The 22,620-nt window shown below is 49.0% G+C and overlaps 1 protein-coding gene across 1 annotated transcript in view; it reads right to left on the bottom strand.

Moving 5' to 3' along the window:
* The window catches only part of INO80 (INO80 complex ATPase subunit), a 1,945,052-nt gene that overhangs the window by 1,533,366 nt on the left and 389,066 nt on the right, over positions 1–22,620 (bottom strand). The window contains exons 8-9 of the mRNA XM_069637507.1: positions 11,928–11,981; positions 10,440–10,643 (exon numbers count right to left, since the gene is read on the bottom strand). Coding sequence (XP_069493608.1) covers positions 10,440–10,643; positions 11,928–11,981 — 258 coding nt within the window. The remainder of the gene's footprint in view (positions 1–10,439; positions 10,644–11,927; positions 11,982–22,620) is intronic.

The raw sequence follows: 22,620 nt of genomic DNA, 5'->3' as shown, positions 1-22,620 counted from the left end.
GTAAGGTAGAGGTTGTGGTTAGGATGAGGGGATTTACGGAAGGGTTGATAGTTGCACACTTTTGTTTAGGCACAAGTTAGCTGTTTTCACATAAGCACCATATCGCACAAAAGATTGCCCCTCACTAGCTAATCCTATGTCATAATATTTGTACATAGATCAGGCATAACAACTTGGCATGCAGACATGTACTATGTTCATCACAACCTAGTGTCAGGGTTGTGCTACTCTCCTCTGCACCGAATTGATTTAATTTCACTTTAAGTATTCAACACAACCAGGTGTGCACCCGCATCTATTCTCTTTTTTCTATCAATGGGCAAGACCCACACTCCGAAGTTGAAGGAGTGGATCCCAGGCACCATAGACATACGGATGGAGGTCCATGAGGGACATTTTCGCCCCACAGTCGTGGCACTTCTTGAACCCTGATCTCGGAGTAGATGATGCGGATGACAATGCCATTTCACTAAAACAAAAGGTTTCCTAGTCAAGGAACTGAAGCGTGCGTTAATCCGAAGCGTTAGCTCTCACAGAAAAACAGAACTGTAGCAAAGGGTTGCTGCATGCACTATACACCATAGATGACGTTGACACCTAGACGAAGGCCCTCGAGGGACATTGAGTCGACATGCATCAACATGCAGCGCCCCCCTGCTGGAAAATAAATTCCAGCGCTGGATATGGAGATATCATAAAATGAGGAATAGGTGGGAGGACACAATCTATTTGAAATACAGTTTTAAAGTGAAAGTGAAACTGTTCTTTTACTGAGGATTCCCAAACCGACGACAGGGAATATTCATGAGCATGTGAATCATGCCAGACCCCATGCTGGAGAAAATGTCAGCATTGCCACTGTAAGAACACATCCATGAAGGCTGTGCGCAAATATTGCCACTACTGATGGCTTTGCTCAAATATTGCCATGTTACCAGAATTTACCCTTGTAAGAACACACCTATTTTGGCTCTGCCCAAAATGTCAGCATTTGACCCTATAAGGACACCTGTGATGACCTTGCCTTAGCGTTGCCAACATTTGCCCACCTTAAGAATATGCAATCTCTTAAATACATATTATATATAAAGCATAAACATAGTAGAAAGACTACAATTCACTGAGGTACCAAAGGTTTTTCTATTAGGTCTCTGCTTAATGTAATTGTGTGCAAACCCTATTTTGACCATGTTTTTCAGAATTCAAATGAATTTGCTGGGCGAGTGACTGTCAACGACCACGCATTCTGAGACGTGATAGTACCATCTCAAAACAAACTAATCTGACAGAGTACTTAAATAATGTTCACATACTAACAACGAACACAAGAATTTATACTAGATCTGCGTATGTCCACATGTATGTCCAGGTCAAACAGCAGCTCCTACATAGTCTCCCCAACTGACATACTGCCTCCTCACAAATGCGATCCCACTGCAGTAGGATTTAATGGGAACTGCAAGTTTACCATTTAATGCAATAGCTTGGCTGGGAGGTATTCAATAACCACTGTATGCAATGCCAAAATCAACCCTGGGGGTCAATTTTGGGAGGTCAACATAATATGGTGAACAGGAATGACACTGAAGTCTAGCCAAACCCAGTCAACGTAGGCAACAGAGCGGCATGGTAAGGCTTGGACTCAGGAGGAGTGTACACAAATATACAGTGATTTATTAGCCCTTTAAAATACAAAACTAATCAATGAAACCTCTAGTTAAATACTGTCACACTATTATAAAATACATATATACATTCACCCTTAGGAGAAGACAGAAAGCACAGGATTCAGAACCAGTGCAATAGAGATAGTCAGATGCAGTAATCACAGCAGAAACACTTTAGAGCAACACTAATAACAGTTCCATCTTACTTAAGTCCAGCCATGAGATGGATTGGACATAGTGTTCGAAAGCCATCAGTTCCAAAAATATACATTTCAGGTAGTTTTATTATGTGATTGGAAGATGCCAGTATTTGCAATTTAGAATTCCAAAAAGTTAAGGAAATGTCAGGTATGTAGCTCTCTCAATCCTACTTCATTAGGATAGGCCTAAGAGGGGGGATCCCTGACCAGATACCACCGAACTAAGTCAGAAATGAGAGACCGGGACATGACTTTAGAAGCATCTTAGGCCCAAGCAAACAGAACTTAAAATATATAATGGCAAAGGTGGGAGTCGGACAAAGTTGAGAAGTAAAGAGACAGCTTTCCAGCTGGAGTTGGCCAGGCTGAATGGTCCTAAGGGCTCATCCAGAGGGTCTGGGAATGGCTCTGGGTCCTCCCCCCCATGCAAGATTTCTTAAGCATCTGTTCTATGTTTATAATGAAAAGAATGCGATCATAGAATGGTTTACTCCACTTGAGTATGCTTGTGGGGCTCAAGAAGTGGACGAGTGTGACACCATTACTTGGCTTCTCAGCAGAGTTCCCTAGTGTGGCTGCTGTGCAATTATGGAGCTTGTCTAAACCCGAGAGAAATGATTTAGAAAAATTAAAGCAGACTTGAATCTTAAAGGTTGGGAATACGCCTGCCCAAAACATAAGGAGGTTTACAGAGCATAAGAAAAAAGGAGAATGTAACTTGGGTCGCATATGTCAATGACTCTCTTAAGAACCTAAGTGGGTGGACAGAAGACCATAGGTAAACATTTCTGAAGGCATGATGAATTTGGTAATTCTGGACCACATTTTTGCTTCATGCTGCCCTGAGATCAGACAGCTACTGCTGTCGACTTGTGGGTTTCCCATAAGGACCTAGATTCTATTAGCAAGTCTGAAGAAAGAAAGAAGCATAAAGAGAAGGAACGGGGTAGTGAAAAAACTGGTTCTAATAAGGCCCAAGGTCTAAGGGGGGGGGGGGGTCGTCACATGGGGATCATGTCAAGGGTAGTGCAAAACCCCACCCCATACAGGAGTCTGACCACAGTAAGCCTTGCAACATATCCTCAGGATTTTGTCTTACCTGTTAGTGACCGAGTAGAGGGGAACCACAGATGTAAGGGTACGACTGACTTTCATCCTACTTTTAAATAATCACAAGCATGGGTTCAAATGGTGGGCCCATGAGCTTAGCAAGCACCACATTAAGGTCCCAACCCGGTGGTGGGTTAGAAATTGAAGGGTGGAGTCTCTTTACCCCTTCCATGAAGGCCTTCAACACTGGTACTTTCCACCACGAAACCTTGAGGTGGGAAGTGGTGTAGGTAGATATCGCTGCCAGATGTACCTTCAGTGAGTTAAATACAAGGCCTGCGTCCAGTAGGTGGAGCATGTAGGTGACAATATTGGAAGGAGTACAATCAACTGGGTTGAATTGTTTATTCTGGCACCAGACAACGAATCTTTTCCATTTATCAAAGTAACAGTACATTGTGTTCGGTTTCCTAGATTCTTTTAGGATATCCATACATCTCTGGGGTAAATTGAGATGTCCAAACTCTATGATCTCAGGAGCCATGCTGACAGGTTCATGGAGTTGGGTTGGGGGTGTACTGTTTGTCCTTGGTGCTGGGACAGTAGGTTTTGCCAGCAATCGAGTCTGATGGGTTTGCACACGGCTAGTCTGCGTAGGTGTGGGAACCACGGTTGTCTCGCCCAGATAGGAGCAACTAGGATGAGCGTCGTCAATTCCCTGTGCATCTTGTTGACCACCTTCCTCATAAGAGGGTTTGGTGGAAAAGCATAGGCAAAAATCCCTGACCAGTCCATCCATAGGGCGTTCCCCTTGGAGAGTGGCTGTGGGAACCTGGATGTGAATCCTGGACATTGTTTTCGCTTGTGGCAAATAGGTCTGTAGTGGGGAAACCCCACCGTGAGAAGATGTCTTCTATGACTTCTCTGTGTAGAGACCGCTCGTGTTCTTGTGGAAGAGAATCTCTGCTCAAGGCATCTGCTAGAGAATTGAGATCCCCTGGAACATGTTGCGATGACAGGTAAATGTTCAGTCTGAGTGCCCATATCCAAATTTTCTTGGCAAGCTTGGACAGATTTGGCGAACGAGTCCCTCCCTGCTTGTTTAGGCAGAACATCGCAGTTGTGCTGTCTGTTAGGATCTGCACTGACAGGTTTAACAGGTGGGGCTCGAACGCTCGGAATACTGCCAGAAGCTCTAGCAGATTGATAGGATTCTTGGCCACTGAGTAAGACCAAAGACCCTGAGCTGTGTAGTGAAGGAGGTGTGCTCCCCACCCTGATAGGGACGCGTCTGTAGTGACTGCATCCTGAACCTCTGGATCGTAAAAGGCTTTTCCCTTTGACAGGTTCTCTCTTGTCCACCGGTGAAGACTTTGTACCAGTGTTGGCGAAACGACCACTAGATCGTCCCACTGACCACTTGCCTGAGACCACTGTTTCGCCAACCATTCTTGCATGGGACGCATGCGCAGGCGCGTTTTAGGCAGAAACCTGTGCAGTTCCCTCTGGGACCACTGCAAAAGATTTTAGACTACAGGTGTTTGGCAGTAAACCACTTGGTAGCAGTCTGTACCACACAGATTCACTTGGTAGCTGTGGCTGAGCAGTCAGACTTCCCTCAAGAAGAGTTAGGCAGTATACAGAGTATTCACAATAGGTCAAGAGAACACAGTAGAACAAGTAAACACTGATCAGAGCTTGGTGTAAAAGAGATATCATTATTTATTTAAAACCACATCTAGTAAAACACACAGGCACTAATTTTAAGCAGTTCAAAAACACGGTCACTAAAAGATATACACTCCCTTAAAAGAATATTAGACAAGTCTTAAGTAAAGCCCCACTTATTTTCAGACAGCGGTGAGCGCTTAATGCAGATGGCACTCTAATAATTTGTTTTAAACGGGAGAGAAAAGCAGAGGATAAATTGAAACAGATCCCAACACTTTTACAAGAACACAACAAGAGGGGAAGGCAAAGTAAAACCATGAAGTTAGAGTTCAGTAGGCTGGATCAACTTTAAGAGGATCAGAACGAAATGTGTCCAAGGTCACACAGTTGCAGTGCACAAAAGTCTTGAAAAGGTTCAAAAAGAGTTGGACCAAAGAAAGGGACCAAATAGATGGTCAAGGCGGCCAGCCCAGTCCAGAATGTTAAGGGATTATTATTACCTTGTAGCAATCTTTAGAAAGGGAGGCCTGGCGGACACGGTACCTTAAAGTGGTGAGAATACTCCAGCGGGGGCAGTTGTTCCTGGCAGCGGATGCAAGTTGGTGCTTCGTCCGGGGGAAGAGAGGATCTCGTCGGGGAGGAAGACAGAAGTCCGTTGCACTGCCAGGGAAGAAACCAGCCGTGGAGTTCTCAGGTAAAAGGAGCGGTCCTTTTATTCGCGGTCCAGTGGTAAGTGGCTATCCGGTTGCCGGGGTGCTTGGCATGGGCAATTCGACCATCAGACGTCCTGGGATGCGAGGAAAAGAAGGTAAACTGGTTGTGCCCACCAGTCAGGGGAAGAAGCCTCTCCAGCCGGGATATCTTCTCTGTCGTCGGGAAGTGGCGAGTCGGTTCTGCAGGGCTCCACCGGTGGTGTCGTGGTGGTAGGTAGGCTAAGCTTCTCCCTCGTCGGATTCTCAGGTCCTGTGGCGACTTCTGAAGTTCCAGTCCCCAAAGCCCTGCTTTTATGCAGCACACCCCCATTCACTCAGCCTAGCTATCAATCAAACAAGCTAAGTGGTGAGCCAGCCGGCTCACCACTTGGGCCAATCACACAAGAGTGCGACTTGAGTTACCAAGGTAACTCAGTCCAGGGCGCCTAAACCCCCTCCCACACCCCCTGTGGTACCCAGACAGTGTGGCACCACTTTTGGAGGCTTCTGTGGAGAAGCCCGCCAAAAAGTGGAACAAAGGGCTCGACTTGGGTTGGAGTCACAGAAGAGAACACAAATGCAGTTTTAGAATCGAGTCCTGGCAAAAAATACCAACCAGCGAATTATTAAATAAATAAACCGGCGGTATGTTCGAGGCTATGAGAATTAAATAATTAAAGTTGGTAGCCTCGAACAATGGGAAAATCCCATAGGGATATATTCGCGGTCGAATATAAAAAGTAGTATCCACTGCCACCAGCCAAAACTCGATCAGGGGGGACGGAGACGCGCCCCCTTGACTAACAGACCCCGGGGCAATCGAATTGCCCCGACCAGTACGTCCACAATATGATGGTTTGTACCGGTTTCTGTTAATAATTTGGGACTAGTAAAGCCAATGGTGACTTTACATGCCCTGGGAGACAGTAGTCAGTCCCAGGGTCTGGAGTCTATGGTGGGGTGTCACTATAACACCCCTGTGTTACTGCACGGAGGGTGCTGTGTAACACACATAGGAAAAACACATGAGACCCTATGGAGTAAAGGACCCCATAGCCCATAGAACACATTAACAGTCAAAGGAACACCATAAATCATGTCCAAGAGTGGGAGCAAAAGAGTCTCACTCTTGGCAGGAGAAAAAAACAAACTCCAGAATTCCAGCAAAGCTGCTGGGGGACTCACTAGGTTAGGAAATTCAGCCTAAAGAGAGAATTCTCCCTAACAGCGTGCGTGGGGGACCAGGTAAATACATAACACCATCATGCCTACCAAACGCATCGCTTTGCGCACCGTTATCTGGCGACCGGACTGATATTGAGGAATCTGCAGTAGTATGTTCCGAATTCTTTCCTCTGATGGAAAGGCCAACCCCCCTTGAGTGTTTAGAACAGCTACAAGGAACGGTTTGGAGGTGCTTGGCATCAGGCTTGATTTTTTCTTGTTTATGGAGAAACCCAATTCGAAGAGGAGGTCGATCGTTCTTTGAATGTTTGAACTGCAAATTGCTGGGGTCTCCCCCGTGATGAGCCAGTTGTCCAGGTAAGGGTACACTGGCATTGCCTCCCTGCGTAGGTGTGCCGCCACCACCGTCAGAACCTTGGTGAATACCCTTGGAGCCGAGGCTATACCAAAGGGCAGCACCTTGAACTGGTAGTGCTGACTGTCCACCTTGAAGCGCAAGAATCTCTTGTGCGCTGGGAACATGGAAATATGAAAATAGGCATCTTTCAGGTCCAGTGTTGCCATGTCATCCCCTTTTTTAGGGGGGAGATTACCTCTTGGCGAGTAGTCATGCGAAATGTTTGGGACTTGACATACTTGTTTGCGGTGTGTAAGTCTAAGACTGGGAACATTGTTAGATCTTTTTTTTGGCACAAGGAAGTAAGTTGAATAAATACCCTTGTTTACCCGTTTGCCCGGGACGAGTTTGGTCGCGTCCTTTTTTAGAAGATTGACGATCTCCTCGAGGAGGATCTTCTGGTGGTCTAAGGAATGTACTTTGTGTCGCGGAGGGTGGTTTTGGGGACGCTCGAGCAGTTCTATGCAGTATCCTGCGGACACTGTGGACAGCACCCATCTGTCTGATGTGATCCCTTCCCAAGCTTGGGTGAAGTTGGTAATGTGTCCCCCTACTGGAGATGCATGGGAAGGGACCCTGATCTCAGCGTCACTGCTTTGCAGGAGGCGTGCTGCCTCTGGTGGGGCTGCCTCTACCCTTACCACGACCCCTCTTGTTACTCCTGTTGTAACTCTGGGTAGACTGCTGGTTGTTACCCCATGGTGTGCCCTGCCCTTGAGAATAGTTGGAGCCTCTTTGAGAATTTTGGCCGCCTGGGCAACAAAAATTGCCATTCCCTCTTTGATTAGAGGGTTTGTTGGTCAACTGTCCCAGGGATTTTAGAGTCTCATACTCATCTTTGCCATTTTTTTAATGCGTCCTCTACCGCCTTGCCAAACAGTAGATCAGGCTCCACCGCCTTGTCTATTAGGGATGCTTGTGTCTCGGGTTTAAACCCCGACTGCCTTAGCCAAGCATGCCTCTTAATAACAGTGCTTTCTGCTATTAGCCTGCCGGCCTTATCCATGGCATCGAAGGTTGCTTTAAGGATGCAACCGGACACAGCCCTCCCTTCCCACGCAACCTGTGCCAACTGGCTCTTTAAAGGTTCCGGTGCAGAGTCGATGAGTGCAGCCACTTGTTCCCACTGGTGGCAGTTGTAATTAGCCAGCAGAGTGGTGGAGTTGGCAATCCTTGCCTGGTAGGCGGAAGTGGAGGCTACTTTCCTTCCCAACCCGTAGATCTTTTTGCTCTCCTTGTCGGGGGGGAGCTTCAGACGATGATAGGGGTGTTCCCGCCCTCTTTCGGGTATTAGTGACTACCAGGGAGTCCGGTTTCAGTTGCCCCCTTATATACAGCGGGTCTGACTGGGCTGCCCTGAACAACTTCTCGATCCTGGGGTTTACTGCCCTGGTGAGGTTGGGATTGAGAAGGGGAGGATCAATCCTTCTTTGTATAGATTTGAGAATAGGGATGGCCTGGGCAATGGGTCTCTTTTCTCCCACTAGTTCCTCAGCGAAGTCCCTTTCCTCCTGAGCTCCCTGAGTAGCTATGCGGAAGTGTCCTGCCGCTCCGGATAAAACCTCATTTAGGAGAGGTTGGTTGTCGACTCGAGAGTCGGTAACCGGAGGTTCCTTGTCTATTGGAGAGTCTACTCTGTAGACTTCTGGGTTATCTTCGTCCTCCTCTTGGTCCTCGTCATCCCCATAGTAGTCTACCCCAGTTTGGTCATCCAACGTTGCCAATTCTGGATCCTCATCCAGTAGTGGATCCTCATTATACTGAGTGTATGGCTGTAGGTAGAAGGGTCAGAAGACCGACACTGCGTTGGTGCCTCAACTCGAGGTTTCTTACCAGGGGATTGCGGGTCCCTAGACCCTGAGGGAGTAGCCCCGTCCGGGGTATAAGAGAGGAAGTACTCTGGATTTTTGGCATAGAAGTCTGCTAGGGATGACATTCTAGACATAACTCTGTCTATGTCCTCACTGGACCATTGTTTAGAGCTGGGAATTACCCTCTCTTGGGGGAAGATTCCCTGCAATATCCTGACTGGACCTATGGGCTTGTGCAGGGGTCTTAGTATGTTTAACAGAGGACTTGGAACTGTCTTTAGGTATCTGTGGTGTAGAAGAAGGCTGAGAAGGCTTCTTCTGTTGCCCCCCCCCCATTCACCGAGAGTGGAAAAATGCTTCCCTGGGGTTTTCACCTTTTCTGAGCTTTTCGATGTCTGGCATCGAGATTCGGGGGTAGTGTCCCTTTCCGTAGATTGAGTACGTCGGGACACGGACGCAGGCGTCAAGCGGTCTGCTGATGCAGACTCCTGGAGTGCGACCTGGGGATGGAGGTCGGCTTCATCTTCGGACGATCAAACCTCCATTACTTTAGTAAGTGAGGCACTCTTGGCAACAGTGGATGGTTGCCTGATGTCATGCGGCGATCTTGATTGAGAACGCCCAGAGGACACCGATTCTGTGGACCGCTCTGTGTGCCTCTTTCCGAGAACTCGAAGTGCGCGTCGAGTCTCGGTTGGACTTCGAGTGTTTAGTGGAAGTGGTGTTGCTAGCGCTCGTGTCGCCGGGTGTTTTCCCCATAGCTGCCCTGACGGACAACCTTCCGAGGTCGGGGACTTGCGCTTGGCTGTCTTTCGACGCCACGTTGCCCTCGCCGTCCGATAGTACGGCGTTGCTGCCATCACTGAAGGCGCCCTCTGCTTCCATGGCCTCTTGTTGCCTGGCGTGGTGGGCCCAACGTTTGACCGAACGGTCCTTTAGAGTCTTATCCTTGAACCGGCTACACGCTCTGCAATTCGCCTCGGGGTGGTCCCTCGGCAAGCAGAGGTTAAAGGTGGCGTGTCTGTCAACCCAAGGGTACTTGCGGTTGCACTTGGGGCAAAATTGGAAAGGGGTACCCTCTCCTTACTTGCAAAGGGTCGAGGCCAGAGGCCTTCCGAGGCCCGGGCCAAGGACCCTGAGGCCTTCCGAGGCCCGGGCCAAGGACCCTGAGGCCTTCCGAGGCCCAAAGTCCGTCGTGTAGCTAGATGGTAGTTTTCTTCTCCGGTCCGGCGTCGAGCTTCGGGTTCCGACGACTCGACGTGGCTAGTGAAGAAAACGGGGAAATATCTATTATTTAGCAAAATTATGGCTAAAGCCAGGGAACTCCGCGGGATGCTTCCGACAAGTATGGAGAAAAAAAACAATCTGAGGGTCCTACACGCGTGAGGGATCATGGGTACAGTGGACGTCACACTAGGGATAGTATTACTGGCACGCCCTTTGTCGACGCCCATTTGAGTTTCGAAAAACAAACTAATACTCTGCAGCTTCCACTAGATGTCGGCCTATGCACAGCATGTCATCTAAGCAGATTCCACAAGCCTCAGATATATATATATATATATATATATATATACACACACACACACACACCGATTTCCACTGATCATTATATACACATATTTCTCATTCAGAGGCTAAGTGGTTTTCCTAAAAGCCTGCCGTATTTTGTTATGCAGCGCATCCATAAAGCCAGAAACAAATGTTGTTTCAAAGTTAAAAGGGGCATGTTGCTTTCGGCCTTCCTTTGCTAACTTTGCCCATACCTCTCTCATCTCTTCGTCCAATTTGCGCTGTTCCAAAGCCTCTTTCTCTGCTCGCTTGCGGTGCTCCTTCTCCACCTTGTCATACTTCTTCCAGTATAGCAGCATTTCTTTTGTGAGACGCCGAGCACGTGGTAAAGTCTCCTTGCAGTTCTTCTGAGCCTGAATAGCAGCCCGGCGCACCTCCCTCATGCACTGGTGAGCCAGCTGAATGACATGAAATCGGAAAAATAAAAAGGGTGAAGTTTTATAGTGCATACTATATATTTTGGGTTTTAACATACTGTACTGTAACACACTCCAAATTAATTAATCACATGTTGCTCCAGATGGGAAGCTATTTAAAAAGGCTTTTAACATTCAAACTGAAACTAAATAGCCGTATGTTAGATGTCCACCATCCCATCTGTATTCTGGCATCACATAACTCATTTTTGCAGTAAAAGCAGTTAACAGCAGATTATCATAAAAGAAGAGTCTAATAAGTTCTAACAAGCAAACAGAGCTTTCACTGTCCCTCACAGACTCTTGCAAGACTCTTCTCAATTATTGAGCTTCCTTGCTTTGTCTTTTTGGCCAAAGTGTTCCAGTTTTCGTTGTATTCCATGTTACGAATCAAATATGCTTTACAATGCACCATCTGCAAACATGTAGACCAAAGGCTTCTACTAGGGTGGTACTCGTAGTCTGCCCCGAAAAGTCAGGAACTGCAATTTGTGAGGCCATTTTTCATTGGTTCCTGGGGTGATTTTATATCCCAGCCCAACCCTGCTTGCAAATCATTTATTCTCCATGGTGCACCACTCCTCTTGTTTAGTTAGAAGGTAGGATGCCTATCCAGCAGTCTTGTGCTTTCCTCGGCAAAAGTGCCAGGGGTGCAAGGTTGCTTAGGAGACTTAATAAAACCACAGAATATGGTGGAGGCAATGAGGACGGGGCTAGCCTTTTTTTCCAGACATAACCTCTAAGGCAACAAACAAAAAAGGCTGTTAGCAACGCCTACTCCATAAGACATGGTTACCAAGCGGGGCATTAGAGTTACCAATAAGAGAGAGAGCCCATAAAAAATGTCAAAACACCATTACAGGATGAGCAGGATGTCCCTGGACTATAAAAAGGAAAGGAAATGGAATATGGATGACTTATTAATAGCATTTCTACAGTACCCAAAAAGAAAAGTAATTCTGAGAAAGAATAACCGCAGTGTGCTTCCATTGACAGGCGGGCACTCAACCATGGGGCAGTAGGGGCGAAAATCTGGATGTAAGAAAATCTCCCTGATGGCATTTGATCTTTGTTTCCCCTATGATTAAACCTAGATTTAGGAACAAATTAGCACATGCATTCCATTCCATCTACTTGTTTTGAATGCCCCCTTTCAGCCGAACATGTAAAATAAATACCAAACTTCGCACAAACGTAGCAAAATGAAAATTCTAGAAAACGGCCTTTATTGCTAAAACGTGCAGCATCAATTTTATCTTTACGTACCTTTCTGCTGTTTGACAGGAACAGAGTGTGGGCGGACGCTTTTTGCTTGTAAGCCTAGAAAGAAAAAAGAAGTAAAATGGACAATGGTAAGAACACAAATAACCTTTTATGTTACTAGTTTGCAGATTTAGTCTGTTAAAGTAATATAGCTGTACCCGGCATATCATACACCGACCTAGCACTCGCTCTCCCTAGGTCTCTGTCTCATTCTAGGCCCCTCTCTTTGCAGGTGGCAGTCTTATTGTCAGGGGCACATTTGTTAGGGGCACCCCAACAGTTTCAGGTGGCAGCGTGACCAGAGAAAAAAAACTAAAATACCTTGAACGGAGGGGGGGGGGGGGGGGGAGTATGTTTTTTGCAAAAGAAGCTGTTAAAATGTAAATTATTTAATTTGTCTAATATTGTTAAGTGTGTTTTTTTAAATTTTACAATGTTCATTCCTAGCATACATTGTAGTCATATTAAAAGCATTACATTGGTCTAACTCAGCAAAGCACATTAACAAAACCAAGATTAACCATATAAATGATATTCTAATAGTAGTGTATTATTCCAAGTGAACAGTCTAGTACACACCCATAGTTCTCTTACGACATGTCACCATAAGAAATGCAAAGGGTTTCTGCCTGCTTTGCATTAAATCAAATACCCAAAGTCAGAGACCTACATTTATGGCTAAGATGCCACAATAAAGCGAGCAGACAAACATGTTAAAACATTTTTTTTTAAAAACACACATTACTCACAGTAATCGTACTACTGATGCTTCTATCTGCTTCAATAAACATGCTTTGCATAGGCCGACATCTAGTGTAAGCTGCAGAGTATTGCACATTAAGTTTTCGAAGTTCGAAAAGGGACGTCGACAGAGCGTGCCTGTAATTGTATTCTTAGAGTGACGTCGACTGTACCCGTGATCCCTCACACGTCGAGGTACGTCAGAAGAACAAGTTACTTCTTACCTTGTAATGTTCTTTCGACGGGATGTTCCTCCGACATATTCCTCATCTTAGATATCTCCTTCCAGCTCTGCTGGCCTCGGAAAATTTTTTCTCTCTAGAGGGCGCTGCGCGTCGACGTCCTCCGAGTCGATGTCCCTCGACAGCCGCCGTCTCAACGTCATCCTGCCTATAAAGGCCGCGCGCAGCGTCCGTTGCTCAGTTCCGTTTTGTAGCCCACAATAATACTTTCTGGACTAAACTAATCACCCTGAAGGAGCGTAAGCTGCAACAACAAGGGAAGTAGAACTGTGGGGATGGACGGGAGGGTCGATGAGGAATACGTCGGAGGAACATCCCGTCGAAAGAACGTTACAAGGTAAGAAGTAACTTGTTCTTCGAAGGGATTGTGTCCTCCGACGTATTCCTCATCTTAGATAGGCTCCCATAGCAGTATTCTATTATCGGAGGAGGGAGTACTGACTTCGCGCTATCTTCTATTGATGAATAGAAGGCAGTACAGCCCTTCCAAACCTAGTCTCTTGACTGGAGGAGGAATCCAAATTGTAAAAACGTGTAAAGGTATGGACAGACGACCATGTAGCGGCCGCACATATGTCTTTAACCGGCACGCCTCTTTTGAGGGCCGATGAAGCTGCAATACCTCTGGTCGAATGAGCCCTAAGGTTTTGAGGGGGCTCTTTCCCTGCCAGTTTATAACATTCCAGAATGGCTAGAATGATCCATCTGGAAATGGTCTGCTTAGTTATTGGTAACCCCAGCTTGTGACCTGCGTAACCTACATACAGCTGGTCTGCCTGTCTTATCCTGGCTAGTCTACTGATGTAAAAACTTAAAGCCCTCCTAGGGTCTAGCCTGTGTAACCTCTCTTCCTCTTTCCCCGGGTGATGAGGAGGAGGATAGAAAGATGGTAGGGTAATCTTCTGAGTGATATGGAATTCAGAAACCACCTTTGGGAGGAAATTAGGCTTCACTTGCAGGACAACTTTGTCTTTGTGAAATATTGTGTGAGGGGGTTTACAAGAAAGAGCTTGTAATTCGCTCACCCTTCTAGCAGATGTAAGTGCTGTTAATAAAACAGTTTTAAGGGTATGGAATCTTAACGAACAAGAATGGAGAGGTTCGAAAGGTGTACCCATCAGGAAAGTTAGTACTAAGTTTAAATCCCATAGGGGAACTTGGAATGGTCTTGGGGGATAAACATTGGTTAACCCCTTTAGAAACTGTATTACCAAGGGTAATTTGAAATAGGTTGGTTCTTCCGCAGTACGCTTAAAGATGGATAGCGCTGCGAGATAGCCCTTAATGGTGCCAACTTGAAGGCCTGAATTTGCCAAATATAGTAGGAAGGACAAAACCATTGGTGTACCACATGAAAAAGGGTCGATATTCTGTTCTCTACACCAGCTGCAAAATCTGTTCCAACGGCAGCGGTATAAAGACTTCGTTGCTGGCCTCCTTGCCGAAAGCAACACCTCCATAACATCATCAGGGAGGTCCCAATCCTTGTACCTCAGCCTTTCAGAAGCCAAGCGTGAAGGTTGAGGGTTTTGATGTCTGGATGGAGAACCTGACCTCCCTTCTGTGAGAGTAGGTTCTCTCTGAGTGGAAGTCGAATTGGAGGGCAGATGGACAAGTCTAAAAGGTCCGGGTACCACGTTCTCCTGGCCCAATCCGGGGCAATTAGGATCATGGTTCGCCGGCATCTTCTCAACCTCCTGATCATTTGAGGAATGACAGGGACCGGTGGGAACGCGTACAGAAGCGGAAACTCCCAGTCCACTATGAACGCGTCTCCCAGAGCTTCTCTCGGGGGAAATTCCCTTGAGCAGAACAGGTCGCATTTCCTGTTTAGGCTGGTGGCGAACAGATCTACCTGAGGGGTTCCCCAAAGGGCGAAGATCTCTTGAAGGACTTCCTGAGCTAGCTCCCACTCGTGGGAGACTGTGTTCTGCCTGCTCAGAGCGTCCGCTGTCAAGTTCTTCTCTCCGGCTAGGTGAACTGCCGATAGAGAGATTCCTTCTTGGATTGCCCAAAACCAGAGCTGCATCGCCTCTCTGCACAGGGGTAGTGATCCTATGCCTCCTCTTTTGTTGAGGAAATGCATGGCCACCGTGTTGTCCGTCATTATCAGGACGTTCTTCCCTTGTACAGCTGGCAGGAACGCCTTCAGCGCAAGTCTGATGGCTCTCAGCTCTAACAGGTTGATGTGTAGTCTGGACTCCGATGGAGACCAACGACCGCTGATGGTCAAGTCGTTGGCGTGGGCTCCCCACCCCGTGAGTGAGGCATCCGTGACTACTGTTATCTCTGGCCAGGGTTGCCAAAAATGTTCTCCTTTCAGAATGTTCTCCTGACAGGCCCACCACTGAAGGTCTCGAGCTACCCTGTCGGGAACCTGAAGAAGATCTGTCATTCTCCCTGAGAATTGTGACCACTGAGTCCTCAGTGCCCACTGGAGGGATCTCATTCTCAGGCGAGCCTCTGGCACTAGGAAAATGCAGGATGCCATGAGGCCTAGCAACCTCAAAAAGTCGAAGGCTGGGAGACATTGGGCATGTTGGAACTTGGTAACCATCTGTAGAATATCTTGAGCCCTCACCTCTGGTGGCGAGGATTTTCCCAGGGAAGTGTCCAGGATCGCTCCTATGAACTGGAGTCTCTGCGATGGTATCATTTGTGACTTCTTTAAATTGAGGGAGAAACCCAGTCTGTGAAGGAAGTGGCACACGTGATTTAGCTGGATCTGAGCTTATTCCGGAGAAACAGCCCTGATCAACCAATCGTCCAGGTAGGGGTAGACGTGAATCCCTTCCCTCCTTAGACTTGCAGCCACTACCGACATTAACTTGGTGAAGACCCTCGGGGCGGAGGTCAGCCCAAATGGCAGCACTCGAAATTGATAGTGAGAGTTGCCAATTGCAAACCTCAGGTATTTCCTGTGTTTGAGATGGATAGGCACATGGAAATAAGCGTCCTGAAGGTCCAGAGATAGCAACCAGTCCTGGAACTGAAGGGCCTGGAGGATCTGAGAAAGAGTGACCATCTTGAATTTGTCTTTTCTGAGGAATTTGTTCAATTCTCGCAAGTCCAAGATGGGTCTCAGTCCTCCGTCTTTATTTGGAATGAGAAAGTAAGGGGAGTACCAGCCCTTGTTCCTCTCCGCTACAGGTACCGGTTCTATGGCACCTTTCTCTAGCAGGTCCAAAATTTCCTGCAAGAGGAGCGGATCTGGAGCTTTCTGAGAGCTGATCCCCGGTGGATGACTCTGAGGTATACGTAGGAAAGGCAGGCAGTAACCTTGGGCAACTGTTTCCAATGCCCAAGCATCTGACGTGATAGCCTGCCATACCGCCAGATGTTGAGTCAACCTGCCTCCTACAGGTGTCCTGTGAGGGAAGTCCTCAGAGTGGTTTTGGGGCGGCTGATGCAGATGCCGATGGTAAAGAGGCACCTGCTGTTGCTGCGGCTTTTGAATATCTACCCCGTCCACCTCGGGTAGTTCTTCTTTGTCCCCTTTGAGCCGGTCGTCCTCTACCTCTTCCGAATGCGGAGTAGAAGCGAAAGGACTTGCCCCTCGCAGAGGTTCCTGTGGGACGAAAAGGAGTCTGACGGATTGCAGCTCCTAGGGATTTTGCTGCTGCTTTTGAAGTTTGCAGTTTCTCTAAACTGTCATCCGCCTTTTTCCCGAACAAAGAAGAGCCATCGAATGGCATGTTCAAGAGCCTGGCTTGCACATCTGGGGCAAAACCAGACTTTCTCAACCAAGCGAATCTCCTGGTTGATGTACTTGCCGCTATTGCACTGCTGATACTGTCAGCCGAATCAATGCCCGTCTGGAGGGATTCGCACATAGCGTCTTTACCGTCCTGTATAATATTCAGGAACGCATCCCTTTCCTCTCCCTCTGGGATGCAGTCAGCCGCTGTAGAAGCACACTCCCAAAGTGTATGGCTGAACCTAGCAAGGGTGCAAGTAGCATTAACAGATTTTAACGCCATGCTACATGCTGAAAAGACTTTCTTTGCCATAGCATCATATTTTTTATCGTCCCTGTCCTGTGGGACGGTAGGATAAGCCGTCTTGACATCGGTAGAGGAAGCTGCCTATACCACCAGACTTTCTGGGGATGGGTGTTTAGACAAAAACTCCGGGTCTGTAGAAGATACCCTGTACTTTATAGACAGTTTTTTATTTACTGCTGGTACTACATCTGGGGTTTCCCAGTTTGTCATGATCTTCCTCTGAAGAGCTTTATGAAAAGGCACCACAGGATCCTCCTGTGGGCCTTTGTCAAGAATATCCGTGAGGTCATCTTGTTGGAAAGATTGTGAAGGTGCAGACCACCCCATGAACTCTGATCCTGGCCATTAAGGCTCTATAGGGGGTTTTAGCATGCTCCCCCGGGTCTGGCCTAGCAAACTCCACCTCAGGGGAAGTGTCTAACCCACTTGCCTCATGTAAGGAATCATGTAGATCCTTTAACCTACGTTATTCAGAGGAAAATTCCTCTCTAATTGGGGTTACAGGTCCCTGCAACTCAAATGTGTCTTCCTGATCAGACAATTCACCCTCTTCCAAAATTGAGGACATAGTTCTCAATTGTTCTGAACTCATAAAAGGAGTAAATCCCATTTCCAAGGCAGAGGGTGCCGAACTTGTCATTATCGGTCTCGAAAATGTCGATGTCGTCGACGCCGACGTCGAAGGCTTCGAGCGTGGCGTCGAAAACAAAGGCGGAGGCCTCGAAGACCTCGACAGAATTGGAATTCTACTCGACAATCTCGAAGCCATCGACGTCGAGGACCTGGGGATAGTCACTGGGTGTGTCGTAACCGTGACTTTTCTTGACGTCGACGCCGGTGTCGAAGCTGGCGTCGAGTCGACAGACCCGTGTGTCGAAGGTCCCTTCGACAACGGCGTCAAAGACATCGACCTCGGCGTCGACGGAACCTTCGAGGAAGGTTTGGAGGTCATAATCCTACTCGAGGGTTCGAGACGCACTCGAGAGGTTTCCTTCGCCGGGTACTGCGACTTGCGGCATTTTTGACCTTCGGGTCTTTCGACCAGAGCATCGCTCTCGGCAGTCTTTGAGGGGGTCAAGGCCGCTTTTTCGAAGACGCTCATATTTTTGCGGAATTCCTCCCATTCAGCCCGGGAACTATGTTTCGTGGGGCAAGGGATTCTTTTTGGCGGAACAGAGGAAGAGGAAGACGGAGAAGGGGATCTTCGACGTCTCCTCTTCGAGTGCTTCGATCTCGAGGAGTGATGAGACCCACTCCGAGACCTGGAGCGCGAATGGTGACGAGGAGACGAGTGTCTCGACTTCGTCGACGAAGAAGAAGCTTTAAAAGTCTTACCTTTCTCCAGCTTCCCCCTACGCTCCTTCAGGGCCTTAGCTGTCATGGACATACAGTCCTCGCATTCCGAACAATGGTGTTCAGCTCCCAAACACCACAGACAAACTCTGAGGGTCAGTCAACGACATCTTTTTCCCACAATCTCGGCATTTTTTGAAGCCGGATCGAGGAGTTGTCAGTTCAGACGAGGAAGCCATCGAGTACGGATCGAATGACTCGAGGTAAATAGGATTAATCTGACTAAGAACTGAGCAACGGTATTCCGAGGCACTGAGTAAGCGCGAAAAAACGGAACTGAGCAACGGACGCTGCGCGCGGCCTTTATAGGCAGGATGACGTCGATACGGCGGCTGTCGAGGGACATCGACTCGGAGGACGTCGACGCGCAGCGCCCTCTAGAGAGAAAAAATGTTCCAAGGCCAGCAGAGCTGGAAGGAGATATCTAAGATGAGGAATACGTCGGAGGACACAATCCCTTCGAATATTTGTTTCTGACCAGTGGGCGTGTAAGGTGTAAGCGTGAAGTATAGGTAGTGACCATGGAGGTGTGATAGAAAATGTGGGCAGGCTGGGGCCCCCAAAAATGTGGGCAGGCCGGGGCACAAAAATGCCAAACGGACAGTAAGTCCAAATGGCTATGAACTATTGCGCGCCATCAACGCACCCTACTCCCAGTATAGTCCCTGGTCTCCCCCACCTGCTCCCATCACAGTGTCTGGGCTCCTTCCTCCCACGCCTACCCGGTACCTGGGCTCTCCCCACCCCACCACAGACCCTGGGTTCTCCCCACCCTGCTCCCACCACTATCCCGTGTCTCCCACCCATCCTGCTCCCACCACAGTCCCTGGGCTTCCCCACCCTGCTCCCAGCACAGTCCCAGGGCCAGTGGCGGCAGGTTAATTTTAAGTGGAGGGTCATACATATTTTCCGCAGGTATGCCATAGCGACCAAGCATAGCAAGAGGGACCAAACCAATCAAGGGTGGTTCAGGGGGTTTTCCCCCAGGGATTTCTTTTTTAAATAATGTGTTAATATGTTGCATTTTCGAGCATACTTTTAAAAAGAATCGGGTAAAAAGCCAAACAGTTTGCAATTGGCGCTGGGAGGTCCAGGGGGCAGGCATGATATGTTTTACCGGACATCTATGATAGTAAAAAGATACATTCACTGTCTCCTGGGCCCCACAGTGCCTAACCCAATAAAGAATACATTACTCACCGTAATCATATTTCTAGTGCTTGTATCTGCTTAGATTCACATGCTATGCATAGGCCGACATATAATGGAAGCTGCAGAGTATTACAGTTGTTTTTTGAAACTCGAAAATGGGTGTCAAAATAAGGCGTGCCAGTAATACTATCCCTATTGTGACATCCCCTGTACCCATGATCCCTAACGCGTGTAGGTCCCTCAAATTGTTTTGTTCCGTCATTGTGAGCGGTCGACTGGACATCTATGATCGATGTCCAGTAAAAAAATACTATCCCTGTCCCCTGAGCTCAACAGCGCCTCAGAAGGAGAGCTGATTTTGGCAGGTGGGTAGGGGGATTGTGCAACAAAGGCCTTTTTAAAATGCCTTTGTTGTACAACCCTTCCCCCCCCCATTCGCAAAAATCAGCTCCACAGACCAACACAAACACACATACATACATTTACACAGCAAGCACTTTGCTCCCCCCTGCTCTGTCCATATGTACGAGGAGGCGCAGGAGCTCCACCTCGCACAAAGAATTGAAATTATATTTTATTTATATCACGCTTGTCCACAAGTGTTTCAGAACGCGACCAGGCAAAGGGAGGGGAACAAGGGAGAACAAATAAAAAACAGCGATCTTACTAGGTCCAGTGACATTAACCCTTTAAGTGCCAAGGACGAGGTAGCTCGTCCTTGGAAGTGCACACGCAGTGCCAAGGACGAGATAGCTCGTCCTTTTCGGCACCTTGTTTTGAGCGATCCCTGCAAAGCAGGGATCGCTCAAAACTGTAATCCAACCCCCGGGCTATGTGAGGGGGAGGTCCCCCCTCACTGCCCGGGGGTTGGATTTCCTTCAGTTTCACGCCGACGTGCGTGACGCACGTCGGCGTGAAACGGAAAGTAATTCCACCGCAGCAGCCATTTTCGGCTGCTGCGTTGGAGAGAGAAGGTGAGTGCCCTTCTTGTTCCGCCTCGATCTCCGGCTGTATTTCAAGCCGGAGATCGAGGCGGGTATCGTTGGAAAGGGGAGATCTTCCCCTTTCCAACGATACCCATTGTGTGGCTTTGCTGCCCGCGGATCGAGGCGCCCAAACTAAGATCATTTTGTGACGCGTGGGGGAGGGGGGGCTGCTTACTAGGTAAGCGGCCCCCTTCCCCTGTGGCCCCAAAGCATGGGGCCACAGCGCCAGGGACCCCTGGGGGCAGATGATCACTGCCCCCAGGGGTGGGGGAAAAGAGAAAAAAAAGAAATGTCGAGGGAAGGAGGGAGGGGGTTTTGGGCCCTGGGGCCCACTGGGCCACCAGGGATTGACCTAAAAGTAGTGTCCCTGGAAAAGGGACTTTCTCCCCTTTCCAGGGACACCACTCATATGCCAAATTGCTGGTCACGGATCAGCGCAGAGCGCTGATCCGTGACCAGCAACCCACTGAACCACCATGGATCTGTTTGTGAGTTGGGGGGGGGGCTGCTTCAGGTAAGCAGCCCTCTCCCCCCCCGGCCCCCAAAGCATGGGGACACATGAAAATGAACCCTGGGGGCAGATGGCTGACCATCTGCCCCCAGGGAAATATATAAAAGAAAAAATAATAATAATCCGAGGGATGGGGGGAGGTGGGAGGGGGTTTGGGGTCCTGGGGCCCACTAGGCCACCAGGGATTGAGCAGAAAGTGGTGTCTCTGGAAAGGGGACTTTCTCCCCTTTCCAAGGACACCACATATGAGGCATTGCTGGTCACGGATCGGCGCAGAGCGCTCGATCCGTGACCAGCAACCCACTAGACGACCATGGATCTCTTTGTGAGGTGGGGGGGGAAGGGGGCTGCTTCAAGTAAGCAGCCCTCTCCCCCCTCCGGACCCCAAAGCATGGAGGCAAGTGCATGTCAGCCCCCCCTAAAAAGCAGCCTGTGGTTTTGTATATTTTTTTTTGTTTACCCAACTTTGCTTGGTGCAGATGGCCACATTAGTGTGGCTATCTGCCCCCGGGGTGCCCAAACCCTACTGCCCCATCTATTCGGGATCCTGCCCCACCTTTTGGGGTGGCCCTCTCCCCCCTCACCCCAAATGGAGGTGGGGTGTACCTCACGCAGCCGTTTGGAGGAGGCCCAGGGAGGCCTGCATGAGGTGTGTCCCCCAGCCATTGGGGGTGGGGTGGGGGGGCACCCCAAAAGGTGGGGCAGGACCCCCAATAGATGGGGCAGTAGGGTTTGGGCACCCTGGGGGCAGATAGCCACACTAATGGGCCCATCTGCACCAAGCAAAGTTGGGTAAACAAAAAAAAATATACAAAACCACAGGCTGCTTTTTAGGGGGGGCTGAGGGCCACCCTAAATTGGCAGCGCATGATGTACCGCAACGGGGGGTGGCCCTCAACCCCCCCCCCCCCGCCCCAAATGGAGGGACCCATCTCATGCAACCCTCCCTGGGCGCAGATAGGGGGGGCCTCACCTCATGAATCCCTCCCTGGGGTCAGATGCCCCTTCCTAGGAGCAGATATCTGCCCCCAGGGAGGGTTGCATGAGGTGGGGCCCTCCATTTGGGGTGGGGGGGGGATTGAGGGCCACCCCCCGTTGCGGTACATCATGCGCTGCCAATTTAGGGTGGCCCTCAGCCCCCCCTAAAAAGCAGCCTGTGAATTTGCATTTTGTTTTTTGTTTACCCAACTTTGCTTGGTGCAGATGGCCACATTAGTGTGGCTATCTGCCCCCAGGGTGCCCAAACCCTACTGCCCCATCTATTGGGGGTCCTGCCCCACCTTTTGGGGTGGCCCTCTCCCCCCTCACCCCAAATGGAGGTGGGGTGTACCTCACGCAGCGGTTTGGAGGAGGCCCAGGGAGGCCTGCATGAGGTGTGTCCCCCAGCCATTTGGGGTGAGGGGGGAGAGGGCCCCCAAAAATGGTGGGACAGGCCCCCCCAGTGGGTGGGGCAGTAAGGTTTGGGCACCCCGGGGCCAGATTGGCACACCAATGTGACCCTCTGCACTAAGGGGAGTTGGGTTACCAAAGGAAAAAAATGAAAATGGTGGAACGCTTTCTAGGGGGGCCGGTGGGGCACCCCAAAGGGTCAGGGAATTTTCTAATGGGATGGGGCGTTGACCCCCTCCCCCCACCCGCAATGGAGTGAGTGCCAAGTCATGCAGCCCTTCCTGGGACCAGATATCTGCTCCTAGGAACGGACGCCTG

Source organism: Ambystoma mexicanum, chromosome 14 (genome assembly GCF_040938575.1).
Source record: "Ambystoma mexicanum isolate Mex_15411 chromosome 14, UKY_AmexF1_1, whole genome shotgun sequence".
NCBI classification, from domain to species: domain Eukaryota; kingdom Metazoa; phylum Chordata; class Amphibia; order Caudata; family Ambystomatidae; genus Ambystoma; species Ambystoma mexicanum.
This window is presented reverse-complemented; position numbering and strand designations above follow the sequence as displayed.